Source organism: Ovis aries, chromosome 23 (genome assembly GCF_016772045.2).
Source record: "Ovis aries strain OAR_USU_Benz2616 breed Rambouillet chromosome 23, ARS-UI_Ramb_v3.0, whole genome shotgun sequence".
Taxonomy (NCBI): domain Eukaryota; kingdom Metazoa; phylum Chordata; class Mammalia; order Artiodactyla; family Bovidae; genus Ovis; species Ovis aries.
Genome location: NC_056076.1, coordinates 23,913,064 through 23,932,064, shown reverse-complemented (window position 1 = coordinate 23,932,064; position 19,001 = coordinate 23,913,064). Strand labels below are relative to the sequence as shown.

Genomic DNA, 19,001 nt, shown 5'->3' with positions numbered 1-19,001 from the left:
GTCTCTCCTATGCATTTCACTGAGGTGTCAGGGTCAAATTATATATATATATAAATATAAATCATATATAAGCAAATGAAATAATATATGTTGTAAGTCAACACTCTTTGATTGTAGAGAGCTATATAATGGTTTATTGTTATAACCTCTGAATCATTTACTGAATACATGAAACCTTAAATAGCTAAACATTTTAATGAACTGTCAATATGATTTAAAGGAAGATACTTTAATGTTTGAGAAAGATTTAAACCTGTATCATCAATGTGACTGTATTAATAAATTGTAGAAGTCATTTTATTGCACAGTTAAATAAATAAGCTCAGAAATTTTTTTTTCAGGGCCTGAAGGACCAAGACTTTTACCTTTAGATGAACACTGGTCTAATATGTTTATCTTCAGTTCAGTTCAGTTGCTCAGTCATGTCCAACTCTTTGTGACCACATGGACTGCAGCATGCCAGGCTTCCCTGTCCATCACCAACTCCTGAAGCTTGCTCAAACTCATGTTCATTGAGTCGGTGATGCCATCCAGCCATCTCATTCTCTGTCGTCCCCTTCTCCTCTTGCCTTCAGTGTTTGCCAGCATTAGGGTCTTTTCGAATGAGTCAGTTTATCGTAGGGTACTGGAAATGACTTTTCTGGGTAAGCTTTAAAATGTTTGACATATGGACCAGAAAAGTGCTGAAAGATTGAACCTAAGACAGAAATCATTCTTAGCATGGCCTGTGTCCTCAGTGAGTCAGCAAACATCCCTTTCCTTCTCTTTCTATATTGCTATCTTTTTTTGCAGATTTTTTTTTTTCTCTTCATATGGGGCGTGTAGAAATCTGGGGAAGAGCAGTCTGAGATAGACTCTTGTCCGTCGTGTCTCAAAGTTGCATAAATGTACGTGTCTTTGAGATAGGCTCTGATGTAGTTGGGCTTCCCAGGGGGCGCTAGTGGTAAAGAACCCATCTGCCAATGCAGGGGATGTAAGAGACGTGGGTTTGATCCCTGGGTCAGGGAGATTCTCTGGAGGAGGCTATGGCAACCCACTCCAGTAGGCAAGAGTGTGAGAGTGGTGGGCTACACTCCATGGGATTGCAAACAGTCAACCACAAGTGAAGTGACTTAGCATGCATGCCTACAGGCTGATATAAATAGCCACATCAGTAAGGAAGGTGACATCCAGTGGGTTGTTTACCTCTGTTCTGCACCTCTGTTCATGCCCTCTGGAAAATGCAAGAGAATCCATTGTTAGGGAGGCCATTGATAGTATGTGTGCTTTGTGTCCTTAGCCATGGAAATTCCACTTTGGTTTGAGCAGTGCTGAGCCTGCAACCTGTTGGGAGTAGCAATGCAGGGGACAGAAGATAGTTGAAAATTGAAAGGACTTTAGTTCATGAGAAGGAAGTATGAGAGGCATAAGATCCAACTCTTAGGGAGACAAAGTCAAGTGGAATCACAAATGTAGCTCTAACACAGAGCAATTTGTTTTACAAAGAAAGAAAGGGCATCTTATGTAAAGATTGAACACTGTGACAGACTGATTTGTATAGAAGAGACAGTGATATCTGGCCAAAGGTTTCTAATTACAGCCTTCTCTTGGCAGCCTTCTCTCGGCTAATAACTCTAGCTACAGATTTTCTTCGGGAAATGGCAGTTTTAGGGGCTTGTTTTTGAGGAAATAAATTATAAAACAGCTCCATTTTCAGCAAGAAATTTTTTTGAAAGGGACTAGAAAAGATCATTTTTTAGCCAAAGTAAATAATGTAGGAAAAAGAAAACATAGAACTATTGGAAAGGAGACACAATACATAGTTTTTGTAGAAAATGTGATTTTATACTTCTGTGCTATTAGAACTATTAAGAATTCAATTAGCTGTTCATATAGATAATAATTACCACAGCTCAGTGGCTTTTGTGTGTAGCAATAAAATGTGAAAATATTTTATGAAAAAAGTATATTCAGAGTTGCAGCCCAAAATATAAAGCACTTAATAAAAAGCCTATTACAGTTTATAAAATAAAACTCAAACATGGAACAATGTGTGTACATTGCCTGAAAGTTTAATTAGAATGTCTCATTTAATTCCAATCTATGTTTCATTTAGAAGTATAAAGAAGTGAGCAATGAAAAATTTAAGAATAATGAGAGCCATGTCCTATCCAGAGAGTGAAGTGTGCTGTAATGTCACAGCAATTTAAACAGGGTGGTGCTGGCACAGGAATTGACTGAAAGTCAGGGCAACATAGGGGCTTCCCTGATAGCTCAGTTGGTAAAGAATCTGCCTGCAATACAATAGACCCGGTTCGATTCCTGGGTCCGAAAAGTCCCCTGGAGAAGGGATAGGCTACCCAATCCAGTCTTCTTGGGCTTCCCTTGTGGCTCAGCTGATAAAGAATCCGCCTGCAATTCGGGAGAACTGGGTTTGATCTGGATTCCCTTCGGTCTGGCCTGGAGAGAATTTCCATGGACTGTACAGTCCTTGGGGTCACAAAGAGTCAGACACGACTGAGCGACTTTAACTTCACTTCACAGGGGAACATAGCAGGACCTCTGGGTGAGCCCCAGGGACAGTGGTTTGCAGTTCATTTCAGAGACCAGAAAAGTTCCCAGAAGCGCCTTTGGCCATTAGAGGGAGTAAGTGCTGGGGGTTCTGAGCACTCTCATCACTACCTCAGCAACAGCTTTGCTTTGCATACAAAGTCCCTTCAGTCCTGTCTGACTCTATGCGGCCCCATGAACTGTAGTTCACCAGGATCCTCTGTCCATGGGATTCTTCAGGCAAGAATACTGGGATGGGTAGCCATTTCCTTCCCTAGGGGAATCCTCCCTATCTAGGGATCAAACCCAAATCTCCTGCATTGCAGGCAGATTCTTGACCATCTGTGCCTTTTATATTGGGTTTCCACATTTTTATGTTGTTTTCACATCCAGAAGCATTTTCATTGCCCTAATTGTAATATATGGCAGGAGATGCCTCACTAACCATAAACCATAAACTGGCTTATGAAACAAATTGTGTTGGGGAATCTTGACCTATATTAATAGTAGGTGGGGGCTTAAGTTAATTATTCACAAGGCTGCAAACAGATGCATTCTGGATTGATTGAGGGATTAAAAATGAAAGCATAAAATACAAGAAATATTTGTAGATAATTACCAACTCTCTGGATAAAAGGAATATCTAAACATAAGAGCAGGTAAAGCCACAATGGAAAAGTCACATAAGTAATTATGTGAAAATAGAATACTTTATGTGTCTTCATAAATATTCAAAAATAAGTAACATAAAGAATACAAATCTGTTATCAACATGCCCAATAGTGAATATTATTCTAATATATAAATAGCTTTTTACACATTAGTAAGAAAGAGATATCCCATATGGTATTCATTTGAAAAAAAAACTTTGTTCTCATTAGTATTTACAAAAGTATAATTAGAGTAACAATGAATTACAACTTATTTGACCTACCAAGTTGGCAAATATTGTGAAAAAGATAATATTTAATCCTGGCAAAGTTGTGGAGAGAGGCAGGTTCAGTTCTGCTTGGTGAGTGTATACATTGTTAAAATATTTTTCAAACAGTTGGCAGTGTATCAAGAGACATAACAGAGCTCATATCCTTTGACTCAATAATATTCTAAGAACATTACATTCAGTGTATTCTTTGGGAAATTATTTTTGGTCGTAAACTCACTAGCGCATTTTGTTTTCTATAATACAGGTATGAATTTGGATTTTTCCAGTTTTTTTCAATCAGAAAACAAGACTTTTAAAATTATCGTTGTCCATGGTGAACTCTAAAATTGGAATCTCTATATTTTGTCTTAATTGTATTGTTATTGCCCAAGACAGTTTGAACCTGTTTTGATTATCTGAAATATTTATTGGCTCTGTTACTAATCTTACTATGATACAGAATCTTAAAAATTGTATATAATCCCACTCTTCACTGCTCCATTGCATCCTTGACCCCTGTTTCTAAGAGGTAGGTACAAGGTGGAAAACAATTGGAAGAATATGTTAAATTCAGATTGTTACATAACCAGGAAGACATTTTCAAATGCTCATTGTATTTGAATATGTCAAGAAAGGTAATCCAGGAAGTATGATTTTTCAGGACTTAGGAAGCACTACACAGCCAAGACATTGACTCCTGGCATGTGTGAGTGCTTCCTCAGTCTAACGCTGGGGGCTGTAGTTTCCCTCTGACTGTGGCTTCTTCCCTCTGTTGTGTTTGAGTATGGCTGCCTGCTGGTCTGAATCTTGTCCCTGCCATGTGTCATGTTATTTCAGTGCTATCCATGTTATTGTCCCGTGAAAGTAATTTATCTCTATCTTGTTCTCTGAATGCTCCCGCAGCTAGTTCAGTGAAGCCTGTTCACACCCAGGACCCTCTCCTGCTCCGTCCCCTTTCTCTGTCTTGCAGGAGCTGAGGGTGGCTTCTGGTGTTGTGTGGCTTCAGCATTTCCTTCCTGCCTCTCATCCACTTCGCGATGTAATTCTTCGCACTTTTACTTCCTTTGTAGAGTAGGCTGTGATGTCATAGAGAAGGGGACAGGGCTATCCAAATTCTCTCAATTGCTGGGAGGAGCTGCCAAGGTGTGCTGAGGGGCCTGTACTCAGGAAGAGAAACAGGGCGTCCTCCACAGTGAGTAACCCCACTTTTGAGTGCACCCAACTTTCCATGAAAACCTTACCCAGTACACTGCCGTTTCCTCTTGCGCCCTTTCTAGATTTAACCAGTTTGCCTTTTGGACATTCCCAGTTCAGCTCAATATGCCTCCTTTCTCCCCTTTCTCCTTTGCCCGCTCTCTTTTCTGCCATCCCGTGTCTCTCCCCTCCAGCTTCCCTCTTCCTTGCTTGCTCTCATGTATGTGTGTGTGTGTTGACCTTCTGCCCATACCTTCTATGAGAGACCATTGTTCCCAGCATTGCCTGTCCCTGGGGGGTGATGCCCACCTTGTATCTAGTCCATGTGACCACAGCATCGCCTTTCAGTAACTCATGAGTATGAACTGTTCTACAATACTGACGGTTCTTTTTTATTTCAGAACTTCTGTCGGCTTTTTTGTTTCCATGTCTGTATCTTTCCTGCCTTTCTTTGTAACCTAATCTTTCCCCCTTTGCAGCTCTTTCATGCAGTTTCCTTCTTGCCTTTTTTAAGCCAATATTTTTACTCTTTGGTCCTCTTCCCTGCACCACTGTGCCTATGTTTCTCCCCCCCTCCCTTTGATAGTTTTCAGTCCATCCCTCCCAATAGTCTCCTCTCTGAGGACAGTTTTCTTCTTTCCTGTTGACATACTTGTTGCTACGCTCTTTCCAGTGTAGCCTGTTTCGATGTTCTTTAAAGAATTGCCATCTGCAACTAAGGGACTGACCAGACTGGGAAAACCGGGGACACTTTCTGGGAACTAGAGGCGAGAACAGAAAAGTGGCCTTAGTGGTGAGGAACGGCAGGCTGTGTATAATTCACTAGATAACCACAAGGAACAGAGCCCCAAGGAGCAGAAGCCTTGCCAGTGACCTTGCTGAAATTTAGCCATTGATCATAGAAGAGATCACAGAGCTCTTTTGAATATATTTGGAAGCCTTTTCAATTTAAAATTTGCCTGAAAACTTCTTGATTAATCCTCAATTATTATGATAATTCTGGTCTGATAATCATAGTGATCATAAATTAGGACTCTAGAATCATTAAGTTGTATGGGGCCATGACTTGTGCACAAACTCCTGTACAGAAAATTTAAGTATTGGGTTGGCCAAAAGGTTCATTTGGGTTTTTCCATAAGATGTTCTGCTGCTGCTGCTGCTAAGTCACTTCAGTCATGTCCGACTCTGTGTGACCCCATAGATGGCAGCCCACCGGGCTTCCCCGTCCTAGAAAAACCCAAATGAACATTTTGGCTAACGCAATAGGTGTCATCTACCCTTGGAAGAAGTCATTGTGGAGATATGTGTAGACTTGTTTTCTTGTCCCAGATGTGGTCCTCACAGCCCTTGTTCGTGAGTAGTGTGGGGACCATTGTTCACTGCTTTCACTGCGTGTAGTTCAGTCCCGGGGTAAATAAAGAGCCTTGATTTCCAGGGCTGGTGGTCTAATGCCTGTGGAAATATTTAACTGTGTCCCATGTCATTTCCCATACTTTGTTCAAAAAATCTCCTCCACTCAAAAATAAGTAGGACAGATGGGGAGAGAAAGAAAATAGGACTCAGTTCATAAAGCTGAGATGGGCTGAACCGGAAGAGGAAGGGGGTTTACTTGAAAATGAATTGGAAAAGGCAAATGAAAGGAAACTGAGCTGAACTGGAAGACACACTGTAATGGGATACTTGGGTTTCTGTGTGCTTTTTCTCCATTTTGGCCACGAAGGGTTTTTAATACAGGGTTTTTTGTTGTTTTTTAATACAGAAGAAGTTGATCAGACTATGAATCCAGTGAGGTTATTTCTGACTAGTGCTTTGTTCTCTGCTGTTGATGGTATTCAGGCTCATGTTTCCAAGCTTTTAGAAATTTAGGAAACATTTTAACAGCCTGAAAACATGACTTTAACAATAAAATGTTAGCAATTTTAAATAAAGGAAATTATATACATTTACTAACTCGGTGTTTTTAGGTTTCACATTACTTTTTTTTGTGGTGTATGCCTTTGTGACATTTTTGCAGAATGGCCCCTGTATGTTGCAGAAATTGCCATAAATGCCCAGGAAAAAATTATATCCTATCACTTGCACACCTGACATGTATCATGTAACCTAATTTTGGCATAATAGCCCCTTCCCCTTTAAAATTTGCATGATTCACACACATTTTCATCTTGTATGCTTCTATGCAGTAATCTAGAAGTCTTATGTCTGTCTTTATTTTTTAGGCACTAGAGAAACACCCCAACTCACCAATGACAGCAAAGCAGATATTGGAAGTCATTCAGAAAGAAGGGTTAAAAGAAACAAGGTCAGTATTCATATTTACATTTTCTGTTTTCTTTGATTAACAATTGCTACTGATTGCAAAGCAACAGATGTATCTAGGTTTTGATGTTGTAGTTGATTGCGAATTAAGTAGCTACATGCGGATTCTTTGGTGACTGCCAAATATTTGAGTGACCCAAGATTTCCTTGAAACTACTTGTTCACTTAATAAATTAGACTGATAGAGAATGTATTTCATTAACAAGGAGCAGCACTGTGTGAATTTGCCTATAGTTGGAGTTACTCATCTTTCTTGTAAGAGAAGATTTTTGTTTCTGAAAGTGACTACTGAAAGAGAAACATTTTACAGGCTTCACAGATAGATTCCAGGATGTAAGATGAGCTCATTCTGATAAAATTGAAATTGCCAGTGAATGTAGTTGAAAATTTAGCCCTCTTATATTTAGAATTACTCTACTTGGATAAATTATTGTCTTTTTTAAGAAAAAGTTTTATTGAGATATTCATATATCATAACATTTGCCCTTTGAAAATGTACAATTTGTTGGTTTCCAGAACATTCCCCAAAACTGTGCAATCATTACCGCTATCTAATTTTAGAACATTTTCACCACCCTAAGTGAACCCCATATCCATTAGCAGTCACTCCCAATTCCCTATTCTCCCCAGCCCCTGGCAATCACTCATGCACTACTGTCTGTGGATTTGCCTATCCTGGACATTTTGTATAATTGGAATTATGCACTCTATAGCCTTTTGTGACTGGCTTCATTTAGCATCATGTTTTCAGAGTCCACCTGTGTGGTACCATGAATCAGTACTTCATTTCTTTTTGTTGCCAAATAATATTTTATTGAATGAATGTAAACTACATTTTCTTTATCTGTGGTGATCCTTTATTTTTGTTTAGTTATGAATTTTACAGTGTTGGCCTTATCCAGTAGTTTAGGGCCATATAAATGATATTACTCAAAGAGAAGAAAGGAATTTGTTATAAGGTAAAATAACCATAGAGCTGTCATATGTGTATCTACTCATTCATGTTACATAGAGTAAATTTTTTTAATTGTATGATGTTGCCTGCCTGTAAGTCATTGACAAGACAGTGGTCTCAGCTTGGCAAAAATTTAATCTGCTGAGTTACCTTTTGAATCTGGTAACTGAGATAGCATTTGCAGAGAGCAATCAATGTCCTCCCAAGACTAACTTTTCCTACAAAATTGGTGTTACCTGAAACTCGTTACTATAACCTGTGAGTCTCATTGGCTTCTAGCTGTTTAAAATGCATCTCTTGCAAGTTTTGCCCACGAACATCACAATTTAGTGGTATGAAGGACTCCTAGGCTCAGTTTTTCATCTCTGTTTTAGAGGCTTTATCTGCCTGTTCTGAAGAAAGAGCCCGAGCTAATGTAACTATAGTGTTTGCAATTATTGTTTCCCACAAAGTGGAGGTAACACTGGGGAGGAAAGTTGCTGACAGCGCCTAACAACTCTCTTAGAGGGGTCCCTTGCTTCTAAGCCAGACGTCATTATAAGGGGCTCAGGAACAAAACAGGGACACCTGGAAATTAATATTCCCCTGACTGCCTGTCCGAAATGTGTAGGCTATAGCCAGAAGAAAAGAAGGGGTACAAACCTGAAGATCTGAACCCCTGTTGAATGTGGGCTGAGCCAGCGCAGTCTACCAGTGCAAGCACTCGAAGCTTCTCCTATAAGCAGACACTTGAAATGTGTTCACCGCGATCCTCTCCACAGGAGTGAGCAGGCCACTATCAGCTGTTATGTACCTTGAGATATAAAACTCCTGTACCATGGCCATGAGCAGCATTTTAATTACACTTAACCATTGTAACAGCAATTTTTTTTTCATAGTTTTTTCAAGATGCTCGTCTTCCCAGAATGGTACATTAAAGGGCTTTAACTATATGTTAACAAACAAAACACAACTTCTTTAAAGAGTATGAAAATTGAAATGGAAAACATACCCTATTCCTCTGAATTCAACCCCTCTTCATCATCCCCGTCCTCTCTTATTGTGTCCTGTGAAGAAAAAAAAAAAAATGTCGTTATAAGTACGGATGAATCTGTGTAGAACTGTTTAAAGTTACCTGCAAGGGATTCACAAGTTAAATAGGAAAGGGAATAGGCCAAGAAAGAGACCGTGGTTCTGTTTTAAGTTCTACTTTATAAAATCAACTCTGTGCAGAGGGCTTCACACTGTGCATTTTATGTCCCCGTTTCTTTCTGTCTCTTTGAATTCTCGCTCCTGTCAGTTGTGATGGTTCCTTACAACTGCTGTATCTGTAACCATTCTTCTTTTCTAGTGTGCTTATTAAAATCATCTCTAAAATAAAAGTAGTTCTCAGATTTTTGAGTTTCAACTTTCCTATTGTATATTGCTTTAGGGAACAGATTCTGACATTTATTTTTATTTTGTTACCTTTCAAATTCTTAAATAGTTTCCAAGTATTTATGGGAGCTGAGTAAATGAAGTGTAACTGTATCTGTTTTTCTTAAGTAAAGTTACATTTAAAAATTCCATCATCATAAGGTCAAGCATAGCTGTTTCATTTCTAGGTATTTATTAATGATGTGCTTTTCAAGATGTGCAGGCTTTCAGATATGCCTGATTAACTGCAGGGGAGTGACTGTGAAGGTTACTGATGCGCCCATAACCTCCCGGGGGTCTCTATGAATGAGAGGTCATGTTAGCGGCCCTCCCCCAGTCCACCGCTGTGCCTGGCATTTCTGGAAGAGAGAAGATTGGCCCTTTATCCATCATCATTCCAATGCCATTTGTTTTAAAATAACGCCATTTCTTTCAAGAGCTGGGTTGTTGGGCAGTGGGGGGAGGGTTCTTCGTCCTGTGTGTCAGGCAGGTTTCCTATAACACTGGACCTCACTGGACTCTAAATTTGTCCTTGTTTGTCTTCCCGCTGCTCTGTGAACTCCTTATGGGGAGGGTACCCTCACACTCCTGGCACTCAGAAGATACTCAGTAAATATTTGTTGAGCAAACATTCTTCCTCAGGATGTTAACTTGCTGGTCCTCAGTGATCCCTTTGGCTTGCATTTAAAGTTAGAAGCTTCTTTTTGGCATTACAGGTTGTATTTTTTAATCCTATTTTTAATTGTTTTAATCAAAAAGAATCTACCAGTTTTGAGGGAATACCTTTAAATAAATGCATGCAGATCGCTTCTGACAGATGAGTGGTGAACACATGAGCTTATTGTGCCGTTGCCTGTTCTCAAACACTGTAGGTGCCTCTGGTTGACACTTAAAACTTAAAAAATAAACCAATAATTTTGGCAAAGCTGATGTTTTTGTTCAGTAGATGTGATATTGTTCACTTATTTATTTTTGACATTTTATGGTACCTTTTCTTCTTTCCCAGGGACACTTCAAATTGCACAATTTTCATACAGACAGGATAAAAAGAGAACAGCTCTTCCATATCATGTTCTGTGTATCTTCTTCAAGTTATTGATGAAATGTATAGTATTTGGTTGCACTGTATTTGGGAAAGCTAGACTGAAATAAGAATTCCCCATGTGGTTTTTAAAAAGGTATATAAATATAGTAAATTGTCAGAAGAACATATAGTTTTTGTTAGAGAAAATTAATATGATCATGGCAAGATCTCCTAGAAGTATTTTTAAGGAAAATATATCTGGTAAGTTTTAATTCCCTTCTGTATAATAACATAGAAGATCTTTATCAATATAATTTTATTCTGGTCCATCTATATTGTACTTGCTTTACTGATTGAGTTATTTCCAGGCTTCTGTTACTTTGTGCTAATGAGTTGTCAACAGTTGATTAGACAGAGCTGTTCGGAATGCTTTTCACATGATCAGAATCTTATAATCAGTCAAAGAGCCATGTTGCTTGCACAGAGAGGATAGAAATGTACATATTCTAGACTGCAGCTTTTATGGATGGATATTTGATATTCCTGTTTGGACTGCTTGGCTAAACATTCCCACTTCCTGAGGGAGAGAGGGTGCTACTGTGGACTCTAGTCTTGTCTGCAGTAATTAAACATATGTTCATAGAAAAAGAGAAAGCAACTGCGGTGACTGTGTTGGTTTGGATGACTTTGGGGGTTGCCTTGCCCTGATTCTGATTTTCTGCTTTTGGCTTGCTTATTCAGAAGTTATAATTCCTTTACAAAGGGGACTGAGGGAGTTTTGATGCCCAAGGATATGTTTTTCTCTGCTGATGTGATTTTTAAAGCAATGCTTCCAGAGAAACATATGCTGTTTTAGTGACACATCCAGGAGCAGTAGGTCAAGGAATGAGGTCTGTAGCTTTACCTAGTGAAAGGAGGGGCCCCATTTGTCAGTGGGGGTAACTGGTTATGTGCCCAGCATTATTGTTACAAGATACCGGTCATTAATGTAGCATAAACTGTGATATAGTTGGCATATTATTTGATAGTAGGTAAATAGTTTTCTAACGGAGGTGAGGCAGTCTTAAAATAATGGTCAAAAAATCATAGCACAATTAAAAAACCCTCTGTTGGGTTAGGGGCCGGGCAATATTTATAAGGTACATTTATTTTTTAAAAAAGATTTATTTATTTATTTTTAGCTACACTGGGTCTTCGTTGCTGCTCCTGGGCTTCCTCTAGCTGTAGAGAGCAGGGGGCTCCTCTCTCATTGCATTGTGTGGGCTTCTTATTGGGGGGGCTTTTCTTGTTGCAGAGCACAGGGCCTTCAATAGTTGTGGTGCACGGGCTCAGTAGTCACAGCTCCCAGGCTCTAAGAGTGCAGGCTCTGTAGTTGTGACATGGGCTTAGTGGCTCTCTGGCATGTGGGATCTTCTTGGAGCAGGGATCAAACCCAAGTTCCCTGCACTGGCAGGCAGATTCTCAACCATTGGACCACCAGGGAAGCCCTGTAAGGTACACTTTTACAATACTATAGATGCCTTACTTCAGGGAAAAAAAAAATCTATGTTCGATTTCATCAACCATTTACAGGACAGCAACCTATAATTACATATCACAATAGAGACATTTGAAAAACTTTATAAATGATCTCTCTCATGCTTGGTATTACTCAGGACGTTGACATATTTTTGATTTTGTAATGTGGAGCATGCAGTTGACAACCCAAGATTTCGTAATTATCCTGCTATCAGTGAGAACTTTTTATTCCTCCTGGGAATTCTGAGACTAAATTTGTTGTTCGCTCCTGTCTTAAGGTCTTCCATGTTTTCTGTTTTGCAGGCTTTGTCATGATATTCTGAAATAAGGGTCTTCACTTTGTACTGTGGTTTATTAAAGATGTTGCATTTTTCCAGGGGGATAAAATGTCAAAAAATTCCATTAGCATGTACAGTGACAAACAATAAAATTCTTTGGCATTTCTCTTGGTGAGATTTATGTTTCTAATTAGTGCTATAGGAGATGCTTCTTTCTCACTGCTAAAATGTTTTGTCTAAAGATAAGAAAGAAACACAAATAATTTCAACTGCAAAATCAATTCTGATTTCCAGACTCCATGTTGGCATCGCCCCTTTTGTACTGAAATGATGGTCTAGTTTGTGTCAGGGCCTTTTAGAATTACAGTGTTAACTCACAGTGTCACCCTGCCGTGTGCTAACATCTAATTCTCTCATTGTGTAAATGGTGTGCACACTCAGCTACTTAGAAAGGAATGAAGGAGACAGTGATGTTATTAATCAGAATCATAGAAAAATCATATGTAAATCATGTATTTATATGGGTGTCTAGGTGTGTGTTCATGAGAGTATGTAAGCAAGCCTTTAGAATAGTTTCTCTCTTAGTTGACATAAAATTTTACTTGTCGTTACTTGGATTACAAATCTCAGTCGGGATCATTCCTAATTCTCTTTTCCCATTCCTCTCATGGCCAGTTGGTTCTTGGTTAGTGTTAGTTCTGTGTTCTAACTACATCTTTCTTTCTCTCTATTCCTAGTCTTTGCCATTCATTCTTTGCACTTAAAAATTTTCAGCTAGATTAATACAGTGTCTTCTTAATTCATCTCTTTAAATCTGGTCTCCCCCTTTTTAAATCTATTTTTTTGCTTAACAACTACCCCATTTATAGTAGCATTTCTTAACTGATAATCCAAAATAATGCAGAGAATATATTGTACCTAATAAACTATGAGTCAAAAGCTGTTGTTGGTTGTATGTTTGGATATAATTAGATGAGATCAGGCGTGGTACTTTTTTCTAGTCACATGGTATCTGAAGAAACACATGCTATTCTGATAATGTAGGGTTTATGATATGAATGATGAATGCATACATTATACCTTACATTTAGATATAAGATTTGGAATTTCTAATTTGGTCATTCTTACAAACATTTGGTTCTTCCCCAAATACATCACTTAAAATGTTGTTTGTTAGAATTGTGTGCCTTGTGCACAATTAATTAGTTTTAAATTAAATGGTATAAAACTGATTAAATAAGCATTCATAATTTATATGTGGGTATCATTGTTTAAAAGCAAAATCTCTCATGATTATGATAATCTCTCATAATTAAACTTTTCTTAAAGTTCCTTCTTTTTATGATGACACAGTGATTGGAATAATTCTTCAAGGGGATAATATGATTATATATTACTGTGGAAGCATTTCCTGAATTAGGTAAATAATTGTGTGAAACATTACCCTACAGGGTCAAATTTCAACTCTTCAGCCCAGCCCTAATCAACCTGGACTTTGGCAGTTTTAAAGCCTTTGCAGTCACGCTTTTGATGTTGCAGCCACAGTTGACTACAGCTGACCCTTGCACAGCTTGGGTTTTAGAAATTTGTGGATCGACTTATACACAAATATTTTTCAATAGTAAATCCTACAGTACTACACAATCTGTCATTGGTTGAATCTGCAGACATGGAAGAACTGCAAATACAAAGGGCTGACAGTGAATTATATGCAGATTAATTTCCATGTTGCTCAAGGGTCAGCTGTACTTCCCTTTGCTGTGAAATTTCTCCCAGCACCTTTTTGTAATTTGCAAAGCAGAAGTAGGGCCTGTGAGACGGTAGTAAGCAATGTTGTGTCTGCGTGTGTCACACACTTCTGGTAGTTTTCACATTGTTCCGTAAGACTGGATTACAGAATGGAAAGGAAGCAGTATTCAGGCAGAAAGCCTCAAACCAGTGGAATAAGTTTGCATCTGTACCCCTCCTGGTTCCCAGACTGAGGTCGTAATAGCAGCGATTGGTTACTGTGCCCTGGCTGCCATAACAAATCATCACATGCTGGGCGGCTTAAACAACAGAACTGCTTTTTCTCTCTCATAGTTCTGGAGGCTAGAAGTCCTAGATGCAGGTCCATCAGGATAGGTTTCTAGTGAGGGTACTGTTCCTGGCTTGTAGACAGCCAGCTTCTCACTGTATCCTCACATGGCCTTTTCTGGGTGTGTGTGTGTGCAGAGGGAGCTAGAGAAAGCTCTTCAGTGTCTCTTCTTCTAAGGACACTCCCATCAGATCAGGGCTCCATCTATATGACCTCTTTCAACCTTAATCCCTTCCTGAGAGATAACCATCCCTCCTAGCCACATTGGAGACGAGAGCTTCAACACAGGAATTGTGGGATGGGGTGCACACACATTCAGTCTACAAGAGTCTTTCAGAACGTGGGACTTTACGTTTCTAGAATTCATGGCATACCATAGAATTTTTCTAGAATTTTGAGTATCTGATTCAACTTGGAAGTTATTCGTAACAGTGTGCTTAACACTGTACTGCGCTTCTGTCATTACAGACTCCTAATATGTGTGTTCATATGTTATTCCTAACATATAAACTGATAAAATACTTGGCTTAACTTGCCTGTTCAAATATAATGTATATAGTCACATAACATAAATTGATTTGGATTTTATTTGAAGCCTTTGGTAAAAATAGCTGTGGTGACTGCACATAACCCTCAAGGCATCAATATTCACTAAGGTATGCAATTACAGCTATGAAATGGCCATTTCTTAATACAACATTTTATTCTGTCAAGCCTTCTTTCTCCATTCTTCCAAATAATTGAACAAAAGAGGTAATTTAGGTGATTTCAGCTTTATCAAGATCTTGGTATAATTTATTCCAGAAATACTGAGCACTCTATAAACATTTCAGTGTGGAATAGGAGCAGAAATGGATATAAAATTATATTGTATTTGAGTCTTTCTAAGTATCCTATGCAGGTGAAAATCTTTTGGACGAAATACCCGTTTCACTGGGGTATTGTTATTTAATTTTTTTCTAGGTGGTGGTTTTCTCCTTATCTCCTCATTTCATTGCTTCTGCTCTTAATTGCCACATGCTTAAATGATTTTAGTTTTGCTTCCATGTTTTGAACTTGACAACATAATTCAGATGCAAAACAGTTGATATGCTGACATAGGACTTCTTTTTATAGTTGATTTGTTTTCAGAGGAATAAAAATCATGACATTTTGTTAAGACAGGTTTTCTAAAAGCTACAGTGGATAATTCCTTAGACAACGTCCTAGTTCTTTCAGGACAATTAAGGACTATATATCCTACCTACCTCCTGAATGTCTTATACAGAATCACATGGATAATTTTCTGAAATTCAGATGATTTCTATTAACATTTTTTAAAAAGTTAGTTAAGCCCTGCTTTAGGTGCTGAATGAGGCTTGTATTTGGGCTCTGTTCTCTCTTCAGTTTGTTGGTGACTGTCTTCTGGCCAGGGGACTCACGCATGTGGGTAGATCTTTTCCAGGTGTTTATTAGTCAAATAAAAGAACATCAGAGAAAAGAAAACAAGTGTGGACATCGATAAGTTAATCAAATACCTATCAAGGGTGTCCTTTTTTGCTATGTAAAATCCGGGGGTTTTGTGGAAGCTTTAAGGCATATCCTCATTCCAATAACATTTATTAAGCATATGCTATGTTCTTGAGATCGTGGAAGCTGCTGAATTCATAGATGAATAAAATGAAGTTCCTTCTTTTGAAGATTTAACAATGTGATTCCAAACATTCTTCTCTGAATCTTTCAATTACATCTTTTAACCTCTCCTCTGTGGAGGATGTCTTCAGCATAGAACATAATGGGTTTTTATTTTTTATTAAAAAAGCTAAACTTAGGAATTTCTAAATTCTTTATAAAATATATGATATTCCAACCTATCAAGAAGTATTGTCCTTCCATCACAAACATAAGCTCATCAAAGATAGGAACTGCATCTATGTATCCATTAATTTATTTTACCTAGAGCTGAGATACCATGCTTACTGTAGCATGTCAAGCAGATTAATGAGTAGGGGCTTGACAAGTAAAAGAATACCTAATTGTTTTTTTTTATATATAATTTACTTTTATTAGGCCCAAGAGTAAGGACTTGACATGAGTTATCTTTTTAAACAGGTGGGTGATAGATACTATATTTCCCATTTTACAGATAGGGAAACTAAGGCAGATGAGGTTAAGTAACTTGAGATAGTTCATTTAGCTAGCAGGTGACAAGTCTGGAGTTTGATATCTGATTCAAATTGCACTTAATCTTTAAAAATATTTGTTGGCAGGATAACATTTTGTTTTTAAAAGTATTGTTTGTATGAGTCTATCAAGTAAATACTCCCCCCACCCCAACCCCCACTCCCTTAGCAGCTGCAGCTTCTCTGGCTAACTGTTGATTGTCTATATATGTGTATAAAATTCACTGAGATTTAAGTCAAGCCTGTAGATAGGTGTGTTGAGACTCTCAATTTAGAGCCTATTTGTAAACAGAGTTGAAAGAATTTTTAAAATTCCATTTCCATCACCCAGATTTGGAAGCTTCAAAGCCTTTCCCAAACTTCACCTGTTACGCTTGTCCAACATGAAGTGGGAGGGTGGGTGATCTTTAGTGAAGACTGGGGCTTATGGGTAGCAGCAAGATGTATTTGCATTGTAACTCTTTGCTGTTTTATCTGGAAGATGATGTCATAAGGTGGGATACATACTTTGGATAATGGAAGAACCACGGCCTCCATAGGACTCTTATTGTTTTGCTGTCGAAGTTGGACTTATAGATTGTTTCTGGGGGAATTGTTTCACTGTGGCCAAAGCATATTGCTAACAAAAGACAGTTTTAGAAAGTGGTAGTCACTATTTTTATGAAATAACTGAATGAAAATAGATGAGACTGACTAAACCATGGGGATGGAGGATGCTGTTATTAACATTATTCTTTTTTAAGATATGCATCTAGGGAAAGAAAAGAAGGTGCAAGTGAATAGTTGAGTATGGTCAGGACTAGCATCACTGCATTCTTTAGAACATTTTCTTAAGCAGACCAGTCAGATAAACTTTACTGTTATTGGGAATCTATGTCATGACCACTTATCCATCCTCTCTCATCACATCCATCCATTCTATTTCTACTGGGAGGTATAAAAACACCACTCATACCTTTTTACTTTTATTGCTCATTTTTACAAAAGACAATTGTAAAATTTCCTGGTAGAGCACTTTCTCCATCAGACCACTGCAGATAGCCCAAATCCGTAATTTCATTCCTCTCTAACCAGTCTGCATGAAATACAATGTGTGCAATGATGATTTTTCAATTTGTTGCTTAATTTGCATTTGTTGAAGGTGACCTACTGATTGCTAGATATAGAAAAATATCACACATGAAGATTTGTTGGAATACATTGTGGCTAGTGGGATAGTCAGTGGCTCAAATCCTGAATTCTGAAGAATAGAGATCACTTTGGAATCACCCTGCATCTTCATGCCAAGAAGGAAAGTGCTGCATCAGGTATACAGAAAACACTATTTGACAGGCGAGAATTCTACCCCTGAACCACTAATGCTAGACAGTACTATTTGGAATTACTTAGAATAGTTGTTTTTATTGCCCATTTCTTTTACTTGTCCTTAATGTTGAAAGTATGAACTTGGATTTTAAAATTAGGATTTATTTTATTGTTTTTAAGCACCATCCTTTTGAGTCAAGCCATTGAAAACTTTTAGTTTTCAAAGTGTTATAAATCATTTTGTTAGGTACAGTGGCATGTTCTTTTTTCTCTTTATTTTTTATTAATGTATTTATTTTTAATTGAAAAATAACTGTTTTACAAAATTGTGTTGGCTTCTGCCATGCATCAACATGAATCAGCCATAGATATACATATGTCCCCTCCCTCTTAAATCCCACCCCCCACCTCCCTCCCCATCCCACCCGTCTAGGTTGTCACAGATCACTTTGTTTGAGCCTCTGTGCATCATACAGCAAATTCCCACTGGCTGTCTATTTTACCCATGGTAATGTGAATGTTTCCATGCTATGGAATGTCTCAATGTGTCCCACGCTCTCCTTCATTCTTATCTCCTTTTTTTCCTATGAAAGGGATGGCATATTGTGAAATGATGTCTGTAGAATTTTGAGTAGGAGCATCTGATTATCTAAATTTTAAACCTAGTCTTTTCCTTACCCAATTTTCTACCACCTGGTGACCCAGGCGATTTCCAGCCTTTATTAGAAGTGTTTCTTGTGGTAAGAGAGTAACAGAATTCCTAATTCCTAGAATCTGAGGAGTTAAAGGTACACGCTCAGTCGTGTCTGACTCTTTGCAATGCCATGGACTGTCACCTGCTGGGCTTTGCTGTCTATGGAATTTTCCAGGCAAGAATACTGGAGTGGGTAGCCATTAGACCTTTTGGTAAAATCAGGACTAGTTTACCCAAAGGGCCATTTGCTGTGGTTATTACTCTCCCAGTTTTTAGGCATGCTTTTGAGAATTTATTTGAAAGCAAGCCTCCTTAAAAGAAGGGCATTCAGAGCAGCATTACGATGCAATCTAAGATGTGAATGAAGTTTAACTCAGAACAATAACATTTTGTTCCTGTTAAGGACTTTGTAGATCATATCATCTTAAGCTTTTATTTTGCAAATCAATAAACTAAGGCTTAGAGAAGATGAATTGTCCACTGTAATAGAACTAGTAAATATGTGACTCATCTTAAAACTTAGAAGAGGATGATCATTTCAGAATTTGAGAAGAATGATGTGCAAAAAGCCCAGTAAAGTACAGACCACAAACACACAAAAAAGAATATAAATCTTCTATTCTAAGGTA

The 19,001-nt window shown here is 38.2% G+C and overlaps 1 protein-coding gene across 1 annotated transcript in view; it reads left to right on the top strand.

Moving 5' to 3' along the window:
* ASXL3 (ASXL transcriptional regulator 3) overlaps positions 1 to 19,001 on the top strand; it is a 200,229-nt gene that overhangs the window by 26,938 nt on the left and 154,290 nt on the right. Inside the window, exon 2 of the mRNA XM_060405208.1 lies at positions 6,865 to 6,947. Coding sequence (XP_060261191.1) covers positions 6,865 to 6,947 — 83 coding nt within the window. The remainder of the gene's footprint in view (positions 1 to 6,864; positions 6,948 to 19,001) is intronic.